The 22,508-nt window shown below is 30.7% G+C and overlaps 4 protein-coding genes across 5 annotated transcripts in view; 3 read left to right on the top strand and 1 right to left on the bottom strand.

Annotated features, from left to right (window-relative positions):
- The first annotated feature begins 544 nt into the window (after positions 1–544).
- On the top strand, positions 545–3,600 carry LOC128391450 (uncharacterized). 2 transcript variants are annotated; one of them, XM_053351345.1, is made up of 5 exons: positions 548–686; positions 838–1,158; positions 1,765–1,803; positions 1,984–2,364; positions 2,582–3,600. In XM_053351345.1, exons 4-5 carry the CDS (start codon positions 1,996–1,998, stop codon positions 2,987–2,989), a joined length of 777 nt encoding a protein of 258 aa, XP_053207320.1. In that variant the 5' UTR covers positions 548–686; positions 838–1,158; positions 1,765–1,803; positions 1,984–1,995; the 3' UTR covers positions 2,990–3,600. The 2 variants fall into 2 exon arrangements, with proteins under 2 accessions (XP_053207326.1, XP_053207320.1); XM_053351351.1 differs by lacking the exon at positions 838–1,158 and having other exon boundaries at positions 545–686.
- A 917-nt stretch (positions 3,601–4,517) lies between these two features.
- Positions 4,518–8,134, top strand: LOC128391227 (putative neutral ceramidase C). The gene is given in 8 exon segments (XM_053351081.1): positions 4,518–5,139; positions 5,236–5,382; positions 5,560–5,736; positions 5,806–5,914; positions 5,917–5,932; positions 6,095–6,424; positions 6,487–7,719; positions 7,787–8,134. Coding segments are annotated over 8 exon segments (2,334 nt in total). The 5' UTR covers positions 4,518–4,998; the 3' UTR covers positions 7,968–8,134.
- A 930-nt stretch (positions 8,135–9,064) lies between these two features.
- On the bottom strand, positions 9,065–10,982 carry LOC128391330 (uncharacterized). Its single transcript, XM_053351194.1, has 2 exons — positions 10,629–10,982; positions 9,065–10,455 (listed from the first exon to the last, which is right to left on the bottom strand). Exons 1-2 carry the CDS (start codon positions 10,732–10,734, stop codon positions 9,230–9,232), a joined length of 1,332 nt encoding a protein of 443 aa, XP_053207169.1. The 5' UTR covers positions 10,735–10,982; the 3' UTR covers positions 9,065–9,229.
- Positions 10,983–13,304: 2,322 nt separating this feature from the next.
- The window catches only part of LOC128391190 (unconventional myosin-XV-like), a 28,673-nt gene continuing 19,469 nt past the window's right edge, over positions 13,305–22,508 (top strand). Inside the window, 6 exon segments of the mRNA XM_053351041.1 lie at positions 13,305–14,831; positions 15,387–15,475; positions 16,290–16,353; positions 21,117–21,226; positions 21,315–21,389; positions 21,454–22,508. Of these exon segments, the coding sequence (XP_053207016.1) occupies positions 14,691–14,831; positions 15,387–15,475; positions 16,290–16,353; positions 21,117–21,226; positions 21,315–21,389; positions 21,454–22,508 (1,534 nt within the window). The 5' untranslated portion in view covers positions 13,305–14,690.

Here is a 22,508-nt window from a genome sequence, read left to right as displayed (position 1 = left end):
TACAAAATATCATAGACTGAATGGTGGCAAAAAAAAAATAAAAGATACAAGAGTAAAAGAGAAAAGAAAATAGAGAAGAAAAATGAGAACAGCACAGAGAATATAAAAGAAAGAGAAAAAGAAAGAGAACAAGGTAAAAGAAGTTGAGAGAGAGAAAAAAAAGAAAACCAAAAACTAGAAACAACACAAAACCATTTATATAAAATACAAACTGGTAATTAAATGATAATAGATAATTACTCTTGTTATATTAAATCACTGTGAATAAGTTAATGAAGCAACGGTAGTCAAATTAAATTAAAATTGGAATTACAATTGAATTAAAAAGTGAATCAATTTCCGTAATCAATGATTAAGTAAATTTAGTCAACATTCATTATCTTGACTGAGATGATGATCCAACCAAAATGGCGCCAAAATCAAAGTCGGGGCGGGGTTCGGGTCGACCAGAGGTCCATCTCGCGGTGGACAAGCAAACCAACGGATTTTGTTTTCTTTCACTTGATTAAGTTAATTGTTTGTCTTTTAGTTTAATTGTTTTGTCCATTGATTTGCAATTGATTCTTCAACAATTGATTCCATTCTCGCGGTGATCAATTGATTTTGTATTTTGTTGGCGAAAACTGTTGATTGTTGTTGTCATTTTGATTTTTTTTTCTTTGTTGGTAATTACATACATTCTCTAGGTAATTATGAATCATAATTTATGATTTAATTATGATTATGTTAACGCCCGACATTTTGAATTTGTCTTTTTGGGTTGATGGTTTTGTCTTTTGAGTTTTTTGATTTAATTAGAAATGTTAATTGTTCTTTTGTTTTGATTTTCCCTTTTAGGTTCTATTCTCATTTTTAGTTGGTTCATTTTTTGTGGAGATCTTTGGGTTTTGTTTACGTTTGTCTTTGGAGAATTTTTTTTTTATTTTCTATTCTGTTCTTTCAATTGGATCATCTTACAATTTGCTTCTTTTAAGAGAATTTATTTTTCGTTTATTTGATTTTCTAATCATTTGGTGCTGTGATTTATTGGATTCATTTAGATTGCTCGTCTTGGAATTAAAAATTAGATTGGTTGTTGATTTATCGAAACATTAGATGTCGCTAAGATTATGAAGTTCTTAATTGTTGATCGTTAATTGTCAATGAACTGTCACAATTGTAAGAATTTTGAATCTCATTTCCAATACATTAACGATTGTTTTAACTTTTTTTTTGTCTTCTATTGTTTTGATTTAAATTGCTTTTCATTACAAGTAAATCATTCGAAGGAATTTAATCAAATTGAATCGGAAGTTACATCGTAATTAGAATTGAAAAACAGTTATTGAGAAAATTTTCCAGCTTAATTGTCAACAATAATTTAATTTAATGAAAATTTTCTCAAGAAAAAACAAAACAACACAAATGATTAGAGTATTAGAGGATAACTAACAACGAAGACTAAGTTAAGATGACAAGAGAATAGAACTTCAATTGTTTGTATTCTCGATGAAAAACATATTGAACAGTCGATTAATTGATTAATTATTTTCGCAGATTCACTGATCACAATTTAAAGAACAATTAATATAATTTGAGAGAAAGAAAAAGAAAGAATTAAAAGAGAGAGAAATAGTTTCTCTTTCTAAACCGAAAGAGTGAGCTGAAATCTCGGTTTCTTTTTGTTCTGTTTCTTGTTATCAAGAGAAAGGAAAACAAGAAAATTGATTCAATTGTTAAACTGTTTCTTCGTTTCAATTAACTCAATTTCTTTTGTTAATTTAGTTCACAGATTATTCTAGTTAACTTTGGAATCATTTAAAGGTATGTATCAGTTTAATTGTTTCTCTAATTTGTTTCTCTTTCCCTTTCAACTTATTCTTCTTACCATTTGACCTCTTATTTCATTTTCTATTCTTATGTTTTGTTTACATGCTTTTTTCTATTTTCTATTCTCTTTTTAATTCGATTTTTGTATTTCTTTTTTTTTTCTTCTTTTTATAGAATTTCAATTAAATGAAGAAGATGCTCCACGAGAATGAATTAATCAACATTGAGGAGGATATGATCCTCCAACCAGGTTATCTAATTAGACGGTTTACTCTTAACAATCGGATTAACGGTCTCAAAGTCTCCATTGTTAACACTGGTGCTGCTGTTCGGAATATAAGGCTTAATGATAAAGATGAAATTGTCCGATTATTTGGAGGAAATAATTTAATTGATTGGAATCCTCATGTTCTTGGTTTGGATACTCTTCTTCTAAATGCCAATGCCAATACATTAATGTACCAATTGACAACTGAAAATGAACTAATCGCCATTGGTAAATTTCGCAGTCACCAACAGCATATGGATATTGTGGCTACATTTTTCTTTAATCTTGTAAGTTAATCATTTAGTAAAAACAATCAGTTAAATGTTACAATTGAAATAGTGACCACTGGTTAACACAACTAACGAATATCGGCCAATGAGTTGATTGTTTGAGTTGGCAAAATGATACATTTCTTTGTTACAATTTTTGTTTCTTTTGCAGACAAAAATGATTAGTAAATTATGTTCACTAACTGATTAACTGTTTCGTTTATCTTATAAACAGAATCCTGACTCGGATAATCTTGATGGACATTTACTTCATGTGAAAACTATATCAGCTGATATTGAATCTGACCAAGTGCCAGTTTTAAATTCAATTAACCCACAAATGTTTGATCTAACTGGTCCTGATCCACATAAATTGGAAAGATGTGATGAAAATTTTATTGACAATTATGACAATGTATTTACAGCTACTGGTGATAGATCAACTCTTTTAATTGTTACACTATCTTATGGATCGAAATGTGTTGAAGTAACAATTAAGAATAATTCACAAACTCCCATTCTGGATAATGTTACAGCTAATCAAGTAACATGTCGAGCAAGACTAAGAATAAGACAAAACGGAATCAGTATAATGCCTTACATGATGACTGAATTTCACTGTGTGTACAGATTTATCTGGTGAAAATCTAATAATCCTGTTAATCAATCAACCAATGATCAGAAAGTGTCGATAACCAATTTTGACCAACAAGGAGATAAATCGCAACAGATTCTCTGCTGGAACTATCATCATAATCATCTTAGAACACAATCAATCAGAGGAGAAAATGACTTAAACAAAGGATAATTAAAGATACAGTCGATCAATATATATATAGAGAGAGATATTAATCATGCAAATCTAATTGATCAAATCTCCAAAGTGAACCCAGAATTTATATCTATTAACCTTTATTGTAAATTCCGATATTTTATTTTTATTTTTGAACTTTTGTATAAAGAAACTCATATGAAATTCTGGTGAAAACTAAGAGTATATCTCTCTGAATGAATCGTAATCACTCAAAGTGATTAGATTTAATTATCTTTTCCCTATTTCTCTATCTATTTGTCTCTCTCTCTCTCTCTCATCATCTCTGGTCTACTAATTCCATTATTATATTTTATCAACGAGGAGAGACAATTAACTGTATCTGATCAAAATCAGTATCAATGTCCTGATTTAACTTGAATTATCATTCCAATGGTCTTAATTGTTGGTCAAAGTTAAAAACATGTTTGGTGAAAGTTTAATCATTCCCAATACAACAATCAGTCTCATTCACTTATCATGAGATGTAGACGGTCAATGAAACATCAATGATAATGTTAAATTTATATTCATCTAATTGTTTACCTGTTTAAATTAGTCTGGAACAACAATCCTGAAAAGCCAACGAGATTTAATCAACTTTACCATCAACACACAACCAATCAAGTTTAATATTATTTACATTTCCATAATCATCATTATTATATTACCTGTTTAATGTTTTAATTTTGACTAACCTGTTATATTGCTCAACACTAAACCAAACAAGAAACATTACTGATTAACTAATCATCATCTTCCAAATTTGATTATCATGGTGAAACAAAAGGAGATACAATTTATTATGAGATGGATAACAAAGTAAATTAGTTTTATTTATTATCATTTTTGGTTTACTGTTGACTTTTTGTTAATCTATCAAAATTAATGAGAAACAAACACTAATTATCTTAACAATTTAAATTGTTTCTTTTTACAGAAAACTAATTAATCAACATTAGGTTATCTTAATAATCTGTGTATACAAATTGTAACTAAATTGCATTTAAACAATTAAGTGCATTCAGCCTTAAACATTGACACTTCTTATTAAAAATAACAACAAATGTTAATATAAATTGTGAATGATTAAAATGATTGATTGATTGATTGGTATTAGAAAAACACTCGAAACAATTAACTGAAATCAGAAAATGAACAAAATTAATGTTCCCCTTTACTATTTCATTTAAATTGTTGGAAAATAGACCATGTTAATTATGAATCAATTCCATTAATCGACAATCTAATCAAATAGGGAAAAAATGATTAATAAATTGGAGAAAATTAATTTTTTTCTTTTGTTTTCTTTTCTAAATCAATAGTTGTTCCCTTCACTTGATTGGATTTTTGGCTCAATTTTGTTTCCCTCATTTGTCAACATCTCTTTTGATTGTGATTGTCTATTTTGATTAAATGATTTAATTCTCAATCTCTTTTCCATATCAATGTCAATGTTATATAATCTGTTGATTGTTCGCGTGTTTCCTGGTAAATAATTAATCAAAATTGATGATAAACAAAAAGATGCAAAGTGTCAAGGGGAACAACATAATCACCAATAGTTGAATTGGTTAACAACAGAAAAAGGAGGAGAACGTTAATCAAACTGGAATTTGTTGATTCAATCGATACTTAACTTTCTGTTAATCCAGTTTATCATCACTATTCCATCTTCAACCATTAACAATTCATCTTCTTCTTATTTCCAGAATTGATTATTTATTTTCTATTCTCTCTTCCAATCTCAAGTATCGTTCTTCCTTTCAACAAATCTTGGAGTTTTCTTTTTCTCTTTTGTTGTTTTGTTGTTTCTCCTTCTCTCTGATTAATTGGTGGCAATGATTCAGAAAAAATGGACACTCAGTGTCCTTATCATTCTGACCACTATTCCATTGGTCATCCAATCAACAACTGACAGTGACTATAAAATAGGTGTTGGTATCGGTGACATAACCGGACCAGCAGCTGAGATCAACATGGTGAGTAAGAAAAAGGCTTTTACTGTGAATCCCATTGGAAGTGTTTTCTTTTGTTTTTATTTTGGTGCCGATCTCTAACTGACCTTTTGTCTTTAGATGGGATATGCTAAAAGTGGCCAAGACACGGCTGGTATTCATTTCCGTTTATATGCTCGGGCTTTTATCATTGTCGACACACAAGGGTCTCGTGTTTGTTATGTGAACACCGATTTGGCGATGGTTTCGCAAGCGGTTCACAATGAGGTTTGGTGATTGTTTTCCTTGACCATCAACTATTTGGTGTTTATCATCCGTTTCTCCTTCTGTCATGGTTGATAATACATTAAGAGATGTTGATGGTTGACCTTGAAAAAGATGAAAACTAATGAAGCTTTTTCTTTCTTTTCATATCCTTCTTCCTTTTTTTTGGTACCAATTTAGGTTATCAAACAAATAGAAGACAAATATCCAGGAATCTATTCGAGGAAAAACACTTTAATTGGTGCGACTCATACACACTCTGGCCCAGGGGGTTTTCTTCAATATGTACTTTACATTATCTCCTCTCAGGGTTTCATTTGGCAAAACTTCAACGCAATCGTTTCAGGAATCGTCAGGGTAAATTGGTTTCTGAAAATTCTGAGTACAGTTTCAATCTTATTGAGTTTTTTTTCATATTCCCTTCAGAGTGTTGATAGAGCTCATCATAACATTCAACCTGGTAAAATCTTTTACAACGAAGGTGAATTATTGGAATCTAATATAAATCGGAGTCCAGCTTCGTATATGAACAATCAATCGATGAGAGACGAAAGTACGTTAATTTATTATCCAAATTTACTTAATCCAAATATCTAAGATAAGAAAAAGTGGTTACAATATAATATTTGATTAACCGATTTTCTTATTGATACAAAAAATGGTTACAATCAAGTCGAGTTTACTTATGATCTTAATTACCATTTTGATTGAATAGGTACAAACATGATACGGATAAACAAATGCAAATATTGAAATTTGTTTCCAATTCTAATGAACCGATTGGCCTGTTAAATTGGTTTGCAGTTCATCCAACTAGTATGAACAATACTAATCGTTTAATCAGTGGGGATAATAAAGGTTATGCTGAATATTGTTTCGAGAAATTAATGAACCAGAATTCGTTACCTGGAGAAGGTCCATTCGTTGCCGCTTTCGCTAATTCCAATCAAGGTGATGTCTCACCGAATATAAAAGGACCCAAATGTACCAACTCTGGTATTCCATGTGACATTGAGACAAGTACTTGTAATGAAAGTTCAGAGAGGTAAATCTTTTAAATTGTTACAATCTGAATTTAGATTTAATTCGTATTTTTATTTTACATAGAAGATCAAATATGAGAACCGGCTCGTCAATTCAAACCGTAAAACGATTTGACAACGTGCGAACTATAAGAAGACAAGCTCGAAGACGATATGATACCGATAATGATTCAAATGAGATTCTTGGAAATTTACATCGACGTCGACCTCGTGATTCGGAAACATTTGAACGTAATATTAACAACGATACTTTGGTTAATGATCCTAATAAAGCGCCAACTCCTCCAGCCGAAAAGGGTGTTTGTATCGCCTCTGGACCAGGACGAGATATGTTTGAATCGACTAAGATAATCGGTGAACGACAATGTACTAAAGCAAAAGACCTTTGGGACAATGCCAAGACCACAATTAATGGACCAGTAGAGTTTATTCAACAATATGTCGATATGTCCAATGTGTTGGTCGTTCTTTCTGACAATTCAACTGTGAGAACCTGTCCACCCGCTATGGGCTACAGTTTCGCCGCTGGAACAACAGACGGACCTGGAGCTTTTAATTTCCATCAAGGAGCCACCCAATCAACACCTTTCTGGAATTTTGTTCGGGATTTCATCAAACGACCAAGTCCATCGATGATCAACTGTCATTACCCCAAACCGATTCTACTTGACACCGGAGAGATGATGTTCCCTTATCCATGGCAACCCTCAATACTACCAGTACAATTGTTGAAAATTGGACAGTTGATAATTGTTGGTCTACCGGGTGAGTTTACTACTATGGCGGGTAGACGAGTTCGTGAGACTGTTAAAAAAGAGTACGAAAGAATCAAACCAGGATCAAATGTGATCGTAACTATCGCTGGTCTTGCAAACGCGTATTCATCTTATGTGACAACTTTCGAGGAGTATCAAAAGCAACGGTACGAAGCTGCATCAACCATTTTCGGTCCGCACACTTTGGCTGCTTACCAACAAGAGTTGCGTATGTTAACAGGCCATTTAGCCGCTAAGAAGGATGTCGAAAATGGACCTTCCCCACCCAATCTATTGGGTAAACAAATCTCCTTCAAACCTGGAGTAGTTATGGACTCCGCTGGTCGAGGTAAAAATTTCGGTGATGTTTTGGTTCAGCCAGAATCGAGGTACAAACGGGGATCCGTTGTTACAGTTTCGTTTGTCGCGGCGAATCCTCGTAACGATTTACAAACAGAGAAAACATTTCTAACTGTTGAAAAATTAGATTCAGCTAAACAGGAATGGAATGTAATTGCTACCGATGGTAATTGGGAAACTAAGTGAGTATTTAGATTAACCGATTGATTGACAATTTAACTCACCATTTTACTATTTTCAATTGATTAGATTCTTTTGGATCAGAACGAGCAGAATTTTGGGCGAAAGTGAAACGATAATCACATGGGATATTCCAGCCAATTGTGAACCTGGAATCTATCGGATTAGACATTTTGGTGTCTCTAAGAATCTTTTGCAAAGACTAAATCCCTATGTCGGTGTTACTAATCCCTTCCAAGTCGATCCTTAATCTCTTATAAATGATCCAAAAACTAAATTATTTATTACAATTATTTTCTCTTCTAAATTGATTGTAATTTTTTTCTACCACCGTTTATATCCATCTAGTCATATGCGAAGAAAATTAATGCAACAAATCCGATTACAACCAATAAATCAAAATGATTAACAATTAAATTTTAAAACGTTGCGATTTATTGTCTTTGACAGTTTCCATTAATAGAATGAGTCAATTTATAAATTGTTCATTTTCTTGAACTATTTTAATTGTTTATCAACAATTAAAACTTTATTGGGCGAAGACTTTTTTCCTTGCAAATCTCAATCTTTTTAGCTGAAAGTAATCAACTAATTCTTGATTAACTAAAAAGTACCTCAACTGTTTGTCTTTTACAAACACCACCCAACGATAAATCAACTGAATCAATTGATTTTTGATTTACTGAGAATCAAATTATATAATACAATCAAAGAGGCTTCCAAATGTTTTGCTGACAAAAGCGAAATTATTTTCACAGGTAAATGATTCTAATCAGACCACAATTTATTTAACGAAAATTTCACAAGCACTTTAATTAACGTGATTCGCTCAATCGGCCTGAATATTACTTAATTTACTCGAGCTGATTTCATGTATTATATTGAAACTATTAATAATTTGCAAGTTTCGAATTCTTTCTATGAAAATAAATAATTAATAATCTAATTTCTATCGAAACTAATTTAAATTTGCCAAAAGTAAGAGATTATAATTGAATCAAAGTCAAAAGGGTCGAGATCACATGACGACGAGTGGCCACTCGAATTCACTTCGTTGGCTAATAAGTTTACAGCCGAAATGTTGTTATAACGAATTTCGGTAAGGTTCAATGTAAACATCGGTAATCTGAAATCTCAATTGTCGAAATAATTAGAAAAAGTGATCAACAATCAATAATTTTGCCGATTGATTGGTTTTTCTAAAAGTTTTCAAGTCTAAAAAATTTTCGACTTGAAAATCTCCATAAGACTTACATGTAAATCTTTTTCCTTTTTCATGTTTTTCTCTAAGAAATTCAAAAAGAAGTGATCGAAGTTGATGCTAATGAGAGAATCGATTGATTAATCAAAAAATTAAACTCAGATTTATTAATTAGACGTACGAGAATTACAGAATCATTTCTATAAAAATGATTTATTGAATTCATGAATCTCTGAAACATTCACATGAATGAAACATGAAATTCAAAACCAGTAGCATTAGTTTTCTTTACCTTGATTACCAATGGTTGATCAGCTGAGGAAAGTAATTGATTGTTGAGATAAAGTTGATTTCATTGAAGTTTTAATCGGAGGGGCAAGAATATCACCTAAAGATTTCTTGAAACTATTCAGAGCTAAATTACTGATAATCTCGAGGATATAATCAGATGTTCCCAGTCCATCAACATCTAACCAGATATGTCCAAACTCGACTATCGAAAAATCGTTCAATTCCAAAGAAGAACCTTTAACCAGCGGTTGAACTAATCGGGTGAATGTCGATAAATTAGTTACATTGAATGTTAATGAACCAGATCGATGTTCCAATGACCCAATGGATAGAGACCAGTCAAAGGTTGCCGTTAATCCAGTTAATCCCATGGTGATTTCAAGTAAAAGAGTATCATTAACATAGATCACTTTAATTGGTCCAGTTCGGACTAAAGTTGATAAACCATAAATTGTCCCATTAGCCAATTGACCACTAATCTTAGATCCAAGTAGATTAATCGAAAATGATTTAGTCTCATTGACCAATGGATAAGGATCGTAATCTTTATCTTTAATCATTGTTTGAACTCTACTGATCCAACCATCGACCAGAGAATCGGATGTAGGTGATAATCGGCTGATATTGATTATCTTTATTTTGGAATTAATTTTCTCCTTCATTTGTCTCTCCATTGAGGGTAAGGTATTTGATTTGATTCCATCAAATAAACTGTGACTTAGGACGTTAAGTATCGTGTTGGAAAACGCTGAGGCCGCACCACCGCCGTAAAGACCCTCGAACTGTAAATCAATTTCCCCTGGAATTGTGTCCAATTTAACCGTTGACGCTTTAATTGTACCACTTTCAATGGTAAAACCGGTGACACAGGTCACCAATACATCGGTAAAGTTCATATAAAATGAGCCATTACCGGAAACCGGAAGAACGGCAATTTTACCCTTTAATTTGTACTGTCCAGTTAACAGTAGATTGGGTATTCGAGCGGTCACATTGAAATCAAGAGAGCCAACATTTAATTCAATTGTCTCAATAAAGAATGATTTTAATCCGGTCAATTCCATTTTACGAAATGTCCCCTTATATGAGGTCAAAGTTCCCGATTCGGAGATATTAATTGTCGAAATGTAAATTGGATCTTCTAGATTGTCATTGAACCATTTGTTCACATTGAGAACTCCCTTTTCGTCAAGATTACCATCTAGTAATTTCTTTACACGTTGAGCTACATCTTTAATCACTCTGTCTAGATGATCAGTTAATCCACAATTAAAGGTGGAAATTTAAATTGTAAACAAATGTCAACAGGGATTGGAAAAGCAAATGTATTACATTAGAGGGAAAAGAAGTAAAAATATTATTACATTTAAATTGTCTGGTTTTAGATTGTTGCAAATTATGATTTAATTATTTACTTACCATTGATTAGCTGACTGGTCACAATTGGAGAAATTGAAACAATTAGTGTGATGGTAATTAACTGATTATAAATAATCCATTGGACTTTGGAAGTAAAAATTTTCATTCTGTTGTTTTTATTGTTTTGTTGTATCGATTTGATTTTTCAAATAATCAACTGATTATCAGAATTTAAGTTTGTTGAATTGGTTGTTAAGATGATCGAAATTTGATCATAATTAGAAATCTAATAAGAGAAAGAAATTAATAAATTGCCATCAGTCGAAGTCGAGAGTAAATCAAATGTGAAGAAATATAAACAAACTCATCGACTCGAGAGATTCAAAAGAAATGAAGATTTTTTTCTTACTTTTCTCTCGAGGAATTAAGTTATTGTTATTTCCATGTAATCGTTGAGTTAATTTTTATGGAATAATAAAAGTAAATCAAGGTTAATTTACAATAGAATGTCGTGGTTAATTGAAGTCATGCGATTTTCGCAATCAATTACAATTAACTCAATTTTCATTCATTAGTTTTATTAACATTTCCGTTTTCTTTTCTTCATGGAGTATAACTAAAATCTAACAATTGTTCATCAACATATCAACATATCATTGTGGCTACTTGTTAATTGTGTAATTTAATTGAAATAATAAGAAATATTCTCCAATTTTATAATTTAATTGTGTTCACAATCAATTTAATTGGGAAATTGAATTTACCGCTGTAACCATGACAACAAAGCGACAACAACTTTGTTTTCAAAAATTTCTTATTGGTTTTCAATTAGGAATCAATGATTTGAATTGATTACTTTGAATATGGATTAGGTGATTATTGACAATAATTTATTGTTGATTAATTGATTTCTATGAAGTGTTTGCTGAAAATTTCGTGAATATTTGAATTTTTCAAATTTCAAATCAATCATTTAAGTTTCTTTCTTGATTAGTGTTTACTATTGTTTATATTTCTTTTTCAAATTGTTCATCTTTTTTTCCGCTCAGGTGATGAGAATTAACTGTCATTTATTAGATAATCGACTCTATAATCATGTCCAGTAAAAAGATTTTCAATTAGTTGGATCAACTGTACAAAAACCTCTCGAAGCAATTCCAAGAGTTAGATAATCGCTTTGACTGGAAATAATTGTCGATATTTGTAACACCCGAAAATGTTGAAGCCAATCTGAGAAAGTTTGGTCCATTGGTGAAGAAAACTCTCTCTTGCGATTCATTCAGTTACTTGAACATTTTCAATCCGATGGATTTGGAATAAAATTTACGAAATGAAGAAAAATATCCGATTCATATCGAGTTTCTCTCAAGTATCGCCATGGTAGACCAGAACTTTATTCCTCTGGTGGTTTGTTCCTGAAAACAGTGATGTTTGTTATGGATTGAAAAGATTTATCCAAACAATTTTACTTAATCAACCACCGATTAATTAATTTATCTATTGTGAATCTATTAATGAACGAATGCCACACCTTTACTTTGGTCGAGTGGACTTTGGAAAAAAATGGAAAGACGTTCGTTGGTCAACAATTGAAGAGTTAATCAAACTACTGGTGATACTCTTAAATCAATGAAGTATTTTCGTCAATGAATCGCTTCGAGTTGGTACATTTTCAATTGAAACTGGACCATCGATCAATAAGAAAATGACACTAAGATGTTACAACATCCTCCAAAGATACATGATGATTGTTCAGAATCGAATTCCCCTCAAGTCAAACAATTTATTCCAAAGAGATGGTTACAAGAAAAGAATATAATCCATTTAAAATTGTACCTTTCGATCATGAGGCCAGAATACTTATCGTTTACCATGAAATCTCCGTTCTAATGATCAAAATAACAAATCGAATCGGATAAGATAATTAGTTCTAAATTGACTAATTTCTCCCATGTAGTAAAATGCGAAAGAAAAATAATAAAACTAATCAATTCAACTCTAAACTAATAAATCGACAAAAATTTACAATCAAAGTTGACTAACTACTCGAACTGAATCACCAATTAAATAACCTATGGAATCTAAACTAATCCATTAGTTTCAGTTAATCAATCAACTTGTCTAGAGAAGTGAATTAATTAAGGTGTTTCCTTATGAAGACAAAATGAATAAATTTTATTTACACTTCCGTTTAGTTTGATTAATTCCACTAATTAGTGATTAACAATTGGACCAAATCTAATCAAATTTACCTTAAATGGAAACCAATAGATTTACCAACAAATCAAAACAAACTTTAAACACCAACAATGATTAAAGAAAATCATAACAATCAATATATTCAAACGATGGACAATAATCAGTGGTCCTGAATTAATTAACCAGCTAACTAAATTAAAGCAAAACAACAAAATCACAAAGTTAGTTGGTTACAATTAGTTAATTGAAACGTTAGACAAAACAATTAACCGATAAACGAAAACGTTCAATGTGATTAATATAAACAGAGATTAAAGAGATGATGAAGAACGTGAAAGTTATTCGGTTAATTGTTATTGTTTAACATGAAATAATTAATATCACAATTAAGAGGGAGAGAGATGATTAAGAATAGAAAAAGATTAAGACTGAAAAAGAAAGAGAAAAAAGGTAAGAGAGAAAAGAAAACCAGTTTCTCTTTCTTTCTCTTCACTTTATCTTCGGTCTTTTCTCTGTCTACCTTAACTTGTGTCTCTCTTTTAACTTTCCATTGTTGAGTTACACTTTTTGTTTATTTCTTTTCTTTTATTGTTAATCTCTTATTGTTATTTAATAGAAAATATTTTTCTAATTGAAGAGTTTCCCTAATTGTCACCCAAATTTCCGACAATAATCAACATTGGAAAACAAACAATTTCCATTATGTAACCTGAACGTTTTTCTCTTCCATCGGTTAACATAAACACGTTCAACTTTTTTGCTTTTCCTTTTTCTCCGTTTTTCTTTTAATGTTTTGTGTTCGCATTTCTCTTCACATGATTGATGTTAATTGATTCTCAATAATTAATAATCGTTAATTGTGCCTCATGTCTTACCTGCGATCTTCATTAATCAAGTGTAACAATTTAATCAATCGGACCATTTAAATTCTTTTATCCGTTGGTGTTGTTTATAAATTTCTCTTTAGAATTTGTGTTCATCTTTAATCTTCTATTTGGTATCAAAAAAAAGCTCTTTTCTAATTTTTCTGTTTACCTCTTCTTCATCATTCTCCATTCTCATCATCTTAATATTTAGCATCTTCTACCGGTCTCACTTTGGACCTGTTTGTACCAACAACCATCCTCATCATCAGCATCGCCATCATCATTTTCATCATCTGGAATAACTTGTCTCTCTCTCCCTTTCTTCAACCTGCCTCTCTCTCTCTCTCTTACCTTTCTTACCTTTTCATCTCTCTCTCTCTCTCTCTCCGTTCAAGTTTTTTCTTCCATCATCATCTTCATAACTTGCCTGCAACGTCAAATAAAAGTTGACCTTCTCTCTTTATCCAAAAATCTCTATACAAAATATATATCTTTCCTCTCCCTCCTCTCTCTCTCTCAGCATCATGTACCCTGTCAACCTGGACATTATTGAAACAGATAACCCAAACCATGGATTAGTTAATCTTGGGTGAACAAATATCGTGAATACAACACCAAGAAATAGCTACTAAACGAACCGTGTTACAATAAATGGTTGACTTTCTCCGGTAAAACTTTCATTGCAACAACAACAACAACAACAACAGCACATTACCCAATATCAACAACAACCTTAACCTCAAGTATTATTATTGTTTCATTTTATGTATTGTGTTTAAAGTGTTTGGTGTTTGGTGTTTTCATTGTGATCAACAAAAAATACATTGTTTTTGTCTGCTCATGTTGTTTATTTGTCTTTTGTATCGTTCACCCAACACACATCATGATTTTATTTCGCATCACAAGGAATCAATTAATTGTAATCAATAGTTGAAACAATACACTGGACCTTTTGTTTCTCTTTCTCTGTGATTCATCATCAATCCATCGCCATTTACTAGTCTCTCCTTAGTGTAACCTTTTGTTTCAAGTGATTTAAAATTCAAATTAATCCAAAATGGCTCAAGATTTAATCTGCTATTCAAAAGATGATCTTGTCTGGTTTGATCCCGACATTGGATACCTTTTACCTGGAGTAGTTGTTGATTACTCGGCCGCAGCTCAGGTCGTTACCGTTGAAACAGTTCTCGATGGCGAGGTAATCATTTATCATCTCATCTCAATCAAGAAAAAAAAATTCTTCTTATTTCATCTGATCGTTCAATCAAATTAATCAACAATAATTATTATCATCTCAATCAGGAATCAACAGTCAGTTAGATATATAAATTTGTTGATCACAATTAGTTTCATCCTTGAACTGTAATCTTATTGACAATCATATATCATCATCAAGATATTAGATATCACCAAATATCACATCATCTTATTTCTTGATTTATTGTTACTTTTATTTAACAATAAATGATTATGATAATGGTGCTAATTGTTGCAATAATTTTCATCTAAACTCAAATAATCAGTTAACATAGTTGATCACCTCACTTAATAAGGATTCTGTTTGAGCCGTCAACTTTTATTACTCAATTGTAGTTACAATCATGATCAATTGTCTGTAACCAATACCGCTATTATTCACGTTAGGCTTTTTAAGATGAACAATTAGAACAATAATCACAACAATTAGAAGAAATTTGAATTACACCAATACTAATTAGAATCATTTTCTTTCTCTTTCCATTCCAATTTAAAGCCTCAAATATTCATCATCGATAATCTTAATCAAATTCAACGACGACATAATCTAGGAGAAAATGGATTTGAAGATATGGTGGAATTAGTGTAAGTATAATAACCAATCAATTAACTAATCGATAACTAACAATTAATAATGATTCTTAAGACATTTATAATCTCTCATAGTAGTGGTTGTAATATCAACAAATTCCTCAATCAATTAATCAGCTTATTGACTTTCAATGCAATCATTTCAATAGCAATTCAATTAAGAAAGATATTCAAATTATCAAGCAATTCAGACAAAATCATTAACTATCATCAAGCATAATCATCGATGTCATCAAAAAAATGTTGTTATTTGAATAATTTGACGAAATCGGAAATGACCGGATATAACCTTCATCTTCCAACCCCTCATCTTCATCATGGAATCTAATATGAAGAAAGAAAGAGAGAGAGAGAGATGAAGAAGGCCGAGCTTGATGATGGAAAAGGAGATGGAGATGAAGAGGAAAAATCAGAAACCGATCATAGTGATTTTAGAACCTGAACCCTCTTCCTTATCATCATTCTCTCTCTCTCTCTCTCTCTCTCTCTCTTCTATCATCAGCATCTTTTGACTCTCATATTAGCCCTCAGGTAGATTAGACCCTTCCTAGTTGATGGTTATACAATGTTGCCGGTTTTTGATGATGATAATGATGAGGAAGATCTTGCAAAAGATGCTGTTGATTGGTTGTTGTTGATATTGAATTAAAAATCAAAAGCAATTGAATGCAACCTCTTCTTTGTTAGTTAAATGTCTTCAGGTCTCTAGTTAATTGTAATCATCCATAATTACTACTACAACGAAATAATTATTATCATCATTAATTTAATTATAAATTTTCTTTCTTTTTTTTCTTCCCATTAACAGAGATTTAAATGAATCAGCGCTTCTATGGAATCTCAAAATTAGATATCAGAAACAACTGATTTATGTAAGTTCATTTCTGTTATAATTTCAATTCCAATCAATCTCAAATTCTGTAATCAAGTGAACCATGGGTATTATTATTACATGAGACAAATCTGACAGGCAGACAGACAGAAAGTTCAACGATTCAATTGATTAAATTTCATCATCAGAATCATCGGATAAATTGTTGATTATATTGATTATCTCTTCCCAATGATCACCTTTGACATGAAAAAAGGACAATATCTTTTTACCACCTACAACATGATGATGATATTTATCGGAATTAAATTCCATTCACACAATTGGAAAACAATTGTTACCGTCCACTAGACACACAATCAGTAAATTGTCATTGCTACGGTTTCATAATTAAGGTGAGAGAGAGGAAGCAGATGAAAGATGAAGGGTTAGATTGTCATCTCTCCATCATCATCATCATCATCAACCCGCTTATGGTTAACCAATATGATGATTATTTTACTGATGATGAAATAATTCAGACTCATCTTTCTGAATTGATTCACTGATTAATTGGTATTTGTTTTAATGATTCCTTTAATCAACTCTTTGTGGCTTACCTTTTAATAATGTATTACCTTAATTTGCTCACTGATTATGTAACTATATTATTAATAATTATCCCTCATCACTTAAATCTAACATCATAATCATAATAGTTAATCAACTGTTAAGATAATTGTACAAGTATTTAGATAGAGATTAACCTTGGGATGATTATAATGATAATTGTGATGAAAATCCTCCTTAATCAATAGAAAGGATTTTACAAATCAACAATTTAACTGTCGATTCAATAATAACGATGATGATGATGATGATGATGATAAACAAGCTTAATTTTAATTTAGTTAAACATCGTGAGTTAATATAATAAACAAAAATCATATATTGTTTACCTATCATCAGCAAATCAAACCACTAAATTATATAATGATATTGGGAAATTGTTGATAGATAATCATGATCACAAATCATAATAATCATAATCAACTATTAATAGTAAATAGGATAATTCATTTTAATCGATTACCATTAGGAAACATTTAAATTGATTACAATTAACATTCACCATGTAAGTGGGAAGTTGTAATGATATGAATACATCAACATGATCACAATCAACATAATTAGTATTTAAATTGTTCAACTTTTTACTTGTTCATCATTTTATTATTGTAAATTTAATAACTAATAATCAAGCAAGTTAACTAACCAAATTATTTAAACAATTTACTTTAAACCAAATATCAATTACCTTTTATTTCAACCTTGATTAAAAAAAACAGATTCAATCTCAACAGTTAATCAAGATTAATCTTAACTATCCTACTGAAATTAACTCTTCCTGTTAATCCTCTCGTTGTTAATCATTTCCATCAGCAATTTTTTAATTAATCAGTCAGGTCTTTTAACCACAAATCACTTGGACAGAACAGATTAATATCTTAATTGAAAAAAAGCAAAATGACCAACATTTCCGGTCATTTTCGAGGTCAAAATAGTAACAGAATTTGAAGGTTGAATGCTATTTAAAGAGTTCTGATGACCAGTTGATCAAAATTCTAGGTTGATTGTTATACAATCATCTCTTAATTGTGACCCTTTTAACCTTAAAATTAAACCTAATCTGTTGCTTATTTAGTATATTTGACTTTTAACAATAACAATCAACATTTAATCATCTTGATTGTACTTGTTAACTTGATTGTCTGGTTGTTACTTGTTTTTAGACTGGTCATCAACAAATTGTTTTCCTTGATTGTTGTTGATGACCTGAGAAAAGGGATTAAATTGTGATCTACCGGTTAATCATCTTAAAAGTTTTTAATACAAAATATAAACAATAAACGGATTCCGATTATTATTTTTGTTTAATTTTCTTTTTTTGGTTAAAATTTCCAAATGACAATTAACTTTAATCCATTAACTCATATGGGTGTAGCTCTCTCTCTCTCTCTCTCTCTCTCTCTCTCTCTCTCTCTCTCTCTCTCTCTCACTCACTCAATGAATTACAATTTACTTAAATATTCATCTCAACTATTAACACGATCACAATAATCATCGTAATCATTATCGACGTCATCGTTGTCATCATCATCATCAGCTACATATTTGGGAGTCAAATACAGTTAACTGATTGTAGGATGAAGACACCCTTAATTGTAAGTGATTAATTCACCATCATCACAATGTTTTACCTTAATGATGATAAAGATGATCACAATAAAACCGTAATAATATGAAGATGATTAAGAAAAGATGAAAAAGTTTGTTTGAAGAAAAACAGAATTAGTTGATTAATCAGATTGTACATAGTATTAAATTGTAATTGTAATGTTGAAAAAGTCTATCATTTTGCTAATTGTGCTGTTAATCATTTCATCAAATCTCTCTGTCCTCTTACAACAACAATCAACAAACACACAATTTAATGATTATTATGATAATTAAATGAGGAAAATATTACTGTTAATCTGATAGTAATTGCGATGATAAATCTCAGTTGTTTTAATAATAATGTTGCTTTTTCATCATCAACAAGTTGAAATTATTTTCTCGTGAATCAAACTAATTATGAGAACTGAGAATACTCATTCTCATGAGATGAGGATGATAATAGAACAGAAAAAGATGATAAGAAGACGAAAGATGACAAAAAATGAGATTGAGTTGATTAACATGATGATGATGATGACCACTGTGATGACCAAAGTGATGGTGATAACTCATAAACTGGACAAGAAGATGAAAATGGTGAGCAAATTAAAATTGATTTAATTTAACAATTTCCATCAAATTTGCTAACACAATCATCACCATCACCATCATCAACTAATTACCTCAACAATTAACAAGCTAAATTATCTTATAATCTACTAATCAAGAATCATTGAAAACATTTCTCTCTCTCTCTAGTTAATTGTTAACACTTTTCTTGTGAATAGACAATTTAAAATTGTAACAATGAGCAATTTAATCAATTGTCTTAAACTATTCCAGGTCAGTTTATTAACTGGACCTTAATTATATCAAACTGACCTTTTCCTCTCACACACACTTACAATAAACTTTGATTATGAATCTGATTGTTGTTAAATTGTTTTCATAATCAACTAACAATTTATTTTATTTTTTCTAATTTCATTGGAAACTTTAATCTGTAAGTTGAACACAATTAAAGCTCATTATCAATCATTGGACCTTATTGTAGATTCAGTTTGTTTAATTGTTCCGGATACACAATTGTATTTAAAGTTTTGTACACAAATGTAATCAAATAATTTATCTTGATTAGTATGATTATCCAACAATTAAGGATTACATGATTAGTTTGTAAAACGATTTCCATTTACAAAAAGTCACTTCTCTTGGCCTGGATTCTTGTTTATTTTAAGATTATCAACAAAATGAAAACAATTAACTTTGATCAGTTTTCTGTTTAATTTTTCAATCTTTTTAAATCATTTTAATTGATTCTATTATTATTAATGATAATTACTATTGGATCAAAGTTTGAGAATCAATCTTTCAGTTGATTTATAATTAACTTGATTATGAAGACGATGATCAGTGAGAGAAATGTTTTCACATGAAATTGTTGTTCCCAATTTATTAATCCAGTTAAATGTTAATTCAATCAAAATGGATTAACATTAATCAATATTATCATCACATATCAATATAATAATATTGATTATATTTAATTTCACTTTACTAATCCATTGATTTAGTTAATCATCATAATCATAACTTTATTATCATTACTTTTTTTTTCATGATTAACTTGTTAACTGTTAATTTCATTGATTTTTCATTCATGATACTTGATTATGATATTTAATATCAATTGTTGATTGTATGTTGATTATTATTATTTACAAGGTCAACTGTTAACAATTAAATTGATATGATTTCTCATTGATTACCACTTTCCAACCCAACTAATCAGTTATATTATATCAATTTTGTTAAATTGTTACTCTTGATTCAGTTTGACAGTTAACCACGTTTTCTTTATCATTAGTAAATTAAATTGTTAAGGAATTTCTTCATTTTCTTATTCTGACCTAATTGTAATTATGAATTTATTTCTAATTTTTTGTTGTTCAAATTTGATTGATTGAACAATTTCCCACTCAATTGATTAACAATCAATGTAGTATCATTACGTATACAATGTAAATTGTATTATTTACAATTAACTTTCTCTTAATTTTACCAACCCAACAATCTGATTAGATTGTTTCAATGTCCACTCTCATTATCATTAATTTGTATTTCTGGTTAATCAATCAATTTAAATGCCAATTTTTAAATATCATTTCAATTCAAATTTCATTTTAAATCAATAAATCATCATGATTATATTTATAAACTGTACGGAATAATTTAATTAAAATTTTTCCCTCGTTCGCAGTTAATTGTCATGGTGATGATTTAATCAAATGATGACCTTAATCAATCAACAATTAACCATTAACCAATATTTATAAACTATCAATTCATTCAACTCGCTATCATTAATCTGAATTTTGCTTTAATAAAATTGATTATTAATGATCAATAAATAAACAATAAGGTTGACAATTTAAAATCAATCATTAATTTGGGTGTTGATTGTGTTCACAATTTAATCAATAATGTCAATAGTTACCCTGATTACTGAATTTGAAAATGATTGAACAGTTAATTGTTCATAAGGTACAAGTTTCATCAAACTAATTACTATCAATTTCCAATCTAATCACAATTAAATCACAGACATACGTTGGTAGTATCTTAATTGCTGTTAATCCATACAAAATGTTTGATATTTATGGTCTTGATTTGGTCAAGAAATACGAAGGCAAAATACTTGGCACTTTACCACCGTAAGTAAATTTCAATCAAATCAAGCTGAATTACTAAGAAATATTAAGATTAAACTGAATTAACTTTGATTGTTGTTTGTATTTGCAGCCATTTATTTGCAATCGCTGGATCGGCTTATTCAAAGATGGTCAAGGACAAAGAAGATCAAGTTATTGTTATTTGGTTAGTATCAATTCTTAGATGGTAATCAATCAAATCTAATTATGATAATTTGTCCCCTGTACAGTGGTGAAAGCGGAGCGGGTAAAACTGAGAGCTCAAAGTTAATTATGCAATATTTGGCCGCTGTCAATAAATCAGCGAGTAACATTGTCACCGAGCAGATACTTGAGGCTAATCCATTGCTAGAATCATTTGGAAATGCTAAAACTGTTAAGAATAACAATTCGAGTCGATTTGGTAAATATTTAGAGATCCATTTTAAAGATGGCCTGATAACTGGTGCCCGTTCAACGGAATATCTTTTGGAAAAATCGAGAATCGTTACTCAAGCTCCAGATGAAAGAAATTATCATGTTTTCTATGAACTATTGTCCGGTTTAACTGACCAAGAGAAGGAGAAATATGGCCTTCAAACAAGCGACAAATACTTTTATCTTAATCAAGGTTCTTCGTCCGAGATTGAGGGTAAAAACGACGGTCAAGATTTCCGTTTTCTTTTGGCCGCAATGCAAGTTCTTGGATTTACTAATGAAGAGCAAGATACAATTTTCCGAATCCTTTCATCGGTTCTTCACATGGGAAACATTTACTTCCACCGTAAACAATTGAAACACGGACAGGAAGGTGTCGAAATCGGAAGTGATTCAGAAGTCCGCTGGACCTCTCACCTTCTTCAATTACCTTTGGAAGGTATTCTTAAAGCACTAACTGTCCGAACTACCGAAGCTCGTAATGAACGAATGATGACCCCTCTTAACATTGACCAGGCTTTAGATGCTCGAGATGCCATGGCCAAGGCACTTTACTCATGCCTTTTCTCTTGGTTGGTTCAACGAATCAATTCAATGGTTTACAAAGGACATAAAAGACGAACTTTAGCACTTTTGGACATTTTCGGGTTCGAAGATTTCAAAGAGAACTCATTTGAACAACTTTGTATCAATTATGCCAACGAAACTTTACAATCATATTTCACGAAATACGTTTTCAAATTGGAACAACAAGAGTATGCGAAAGAAAAAATCGATTGGGTACCATTAGCATATCCCGATAATCAAGCGGTGATTCACCTCATCTCCAAGAAACCCATCGGTATATTACCTTTATTGGACGATGAGT

The sequence above is a fragment of the Panonychus citri genome, unplaced genomic scaffold (assembly GCF_014898815.1).
Source record: "Panonychus citri isolate SS breed McGregor unplaced genomic scaffold, ASM1489881v1 Contig00011, whole genome shotgun sequence".
Classification (NCBI taxonomy): domain Eukaryota; kingdom Metazoa; phylum Arthropoda; class Arachnida; order Trombidiformes; family Tetranychidae; genus Panonychus; species Panonychus citri.
Note: the sequence above shows the minus strand (reverse complement) of the source record. Positions and strands in the feature narration are given on the sequence as shown.

What these genes read in the sequence shown, in the direction of transcription:
- LOC128391450 (XM_053351351.1), top strand. Translation starts at nt 1,996, where the DNA reads ATGAAGAAGATGCTCCACGAGAATGAATTAATCAACATTGAGGAGGAT. An exon ending in CTACATTTTTCTTTAATCTT is followed by an intron (nt 2,365 to 2,581) that starts GTAAGTTAATCA and finishes TCTTATAAACAG; the next exon opens with AATCCTGACTCGGATAATCT.
- LOC128391330 (XM_053351194.1), bottom strand. Translation starts at nt 10,734, where the DNA reads ATGAAAATTTTTACTTCCAAAGTCCAATGGATTATTTATAATCAGTTA. An exon ending in GACCAGTCAGCTAATCAATG is followed by an intron (nt 10,456 to 10,628) that starts GTAAGTAAATAA and finishes CTGATCATCTAG; the next exon opens with ACAGAGTGATTAAAGATGTA.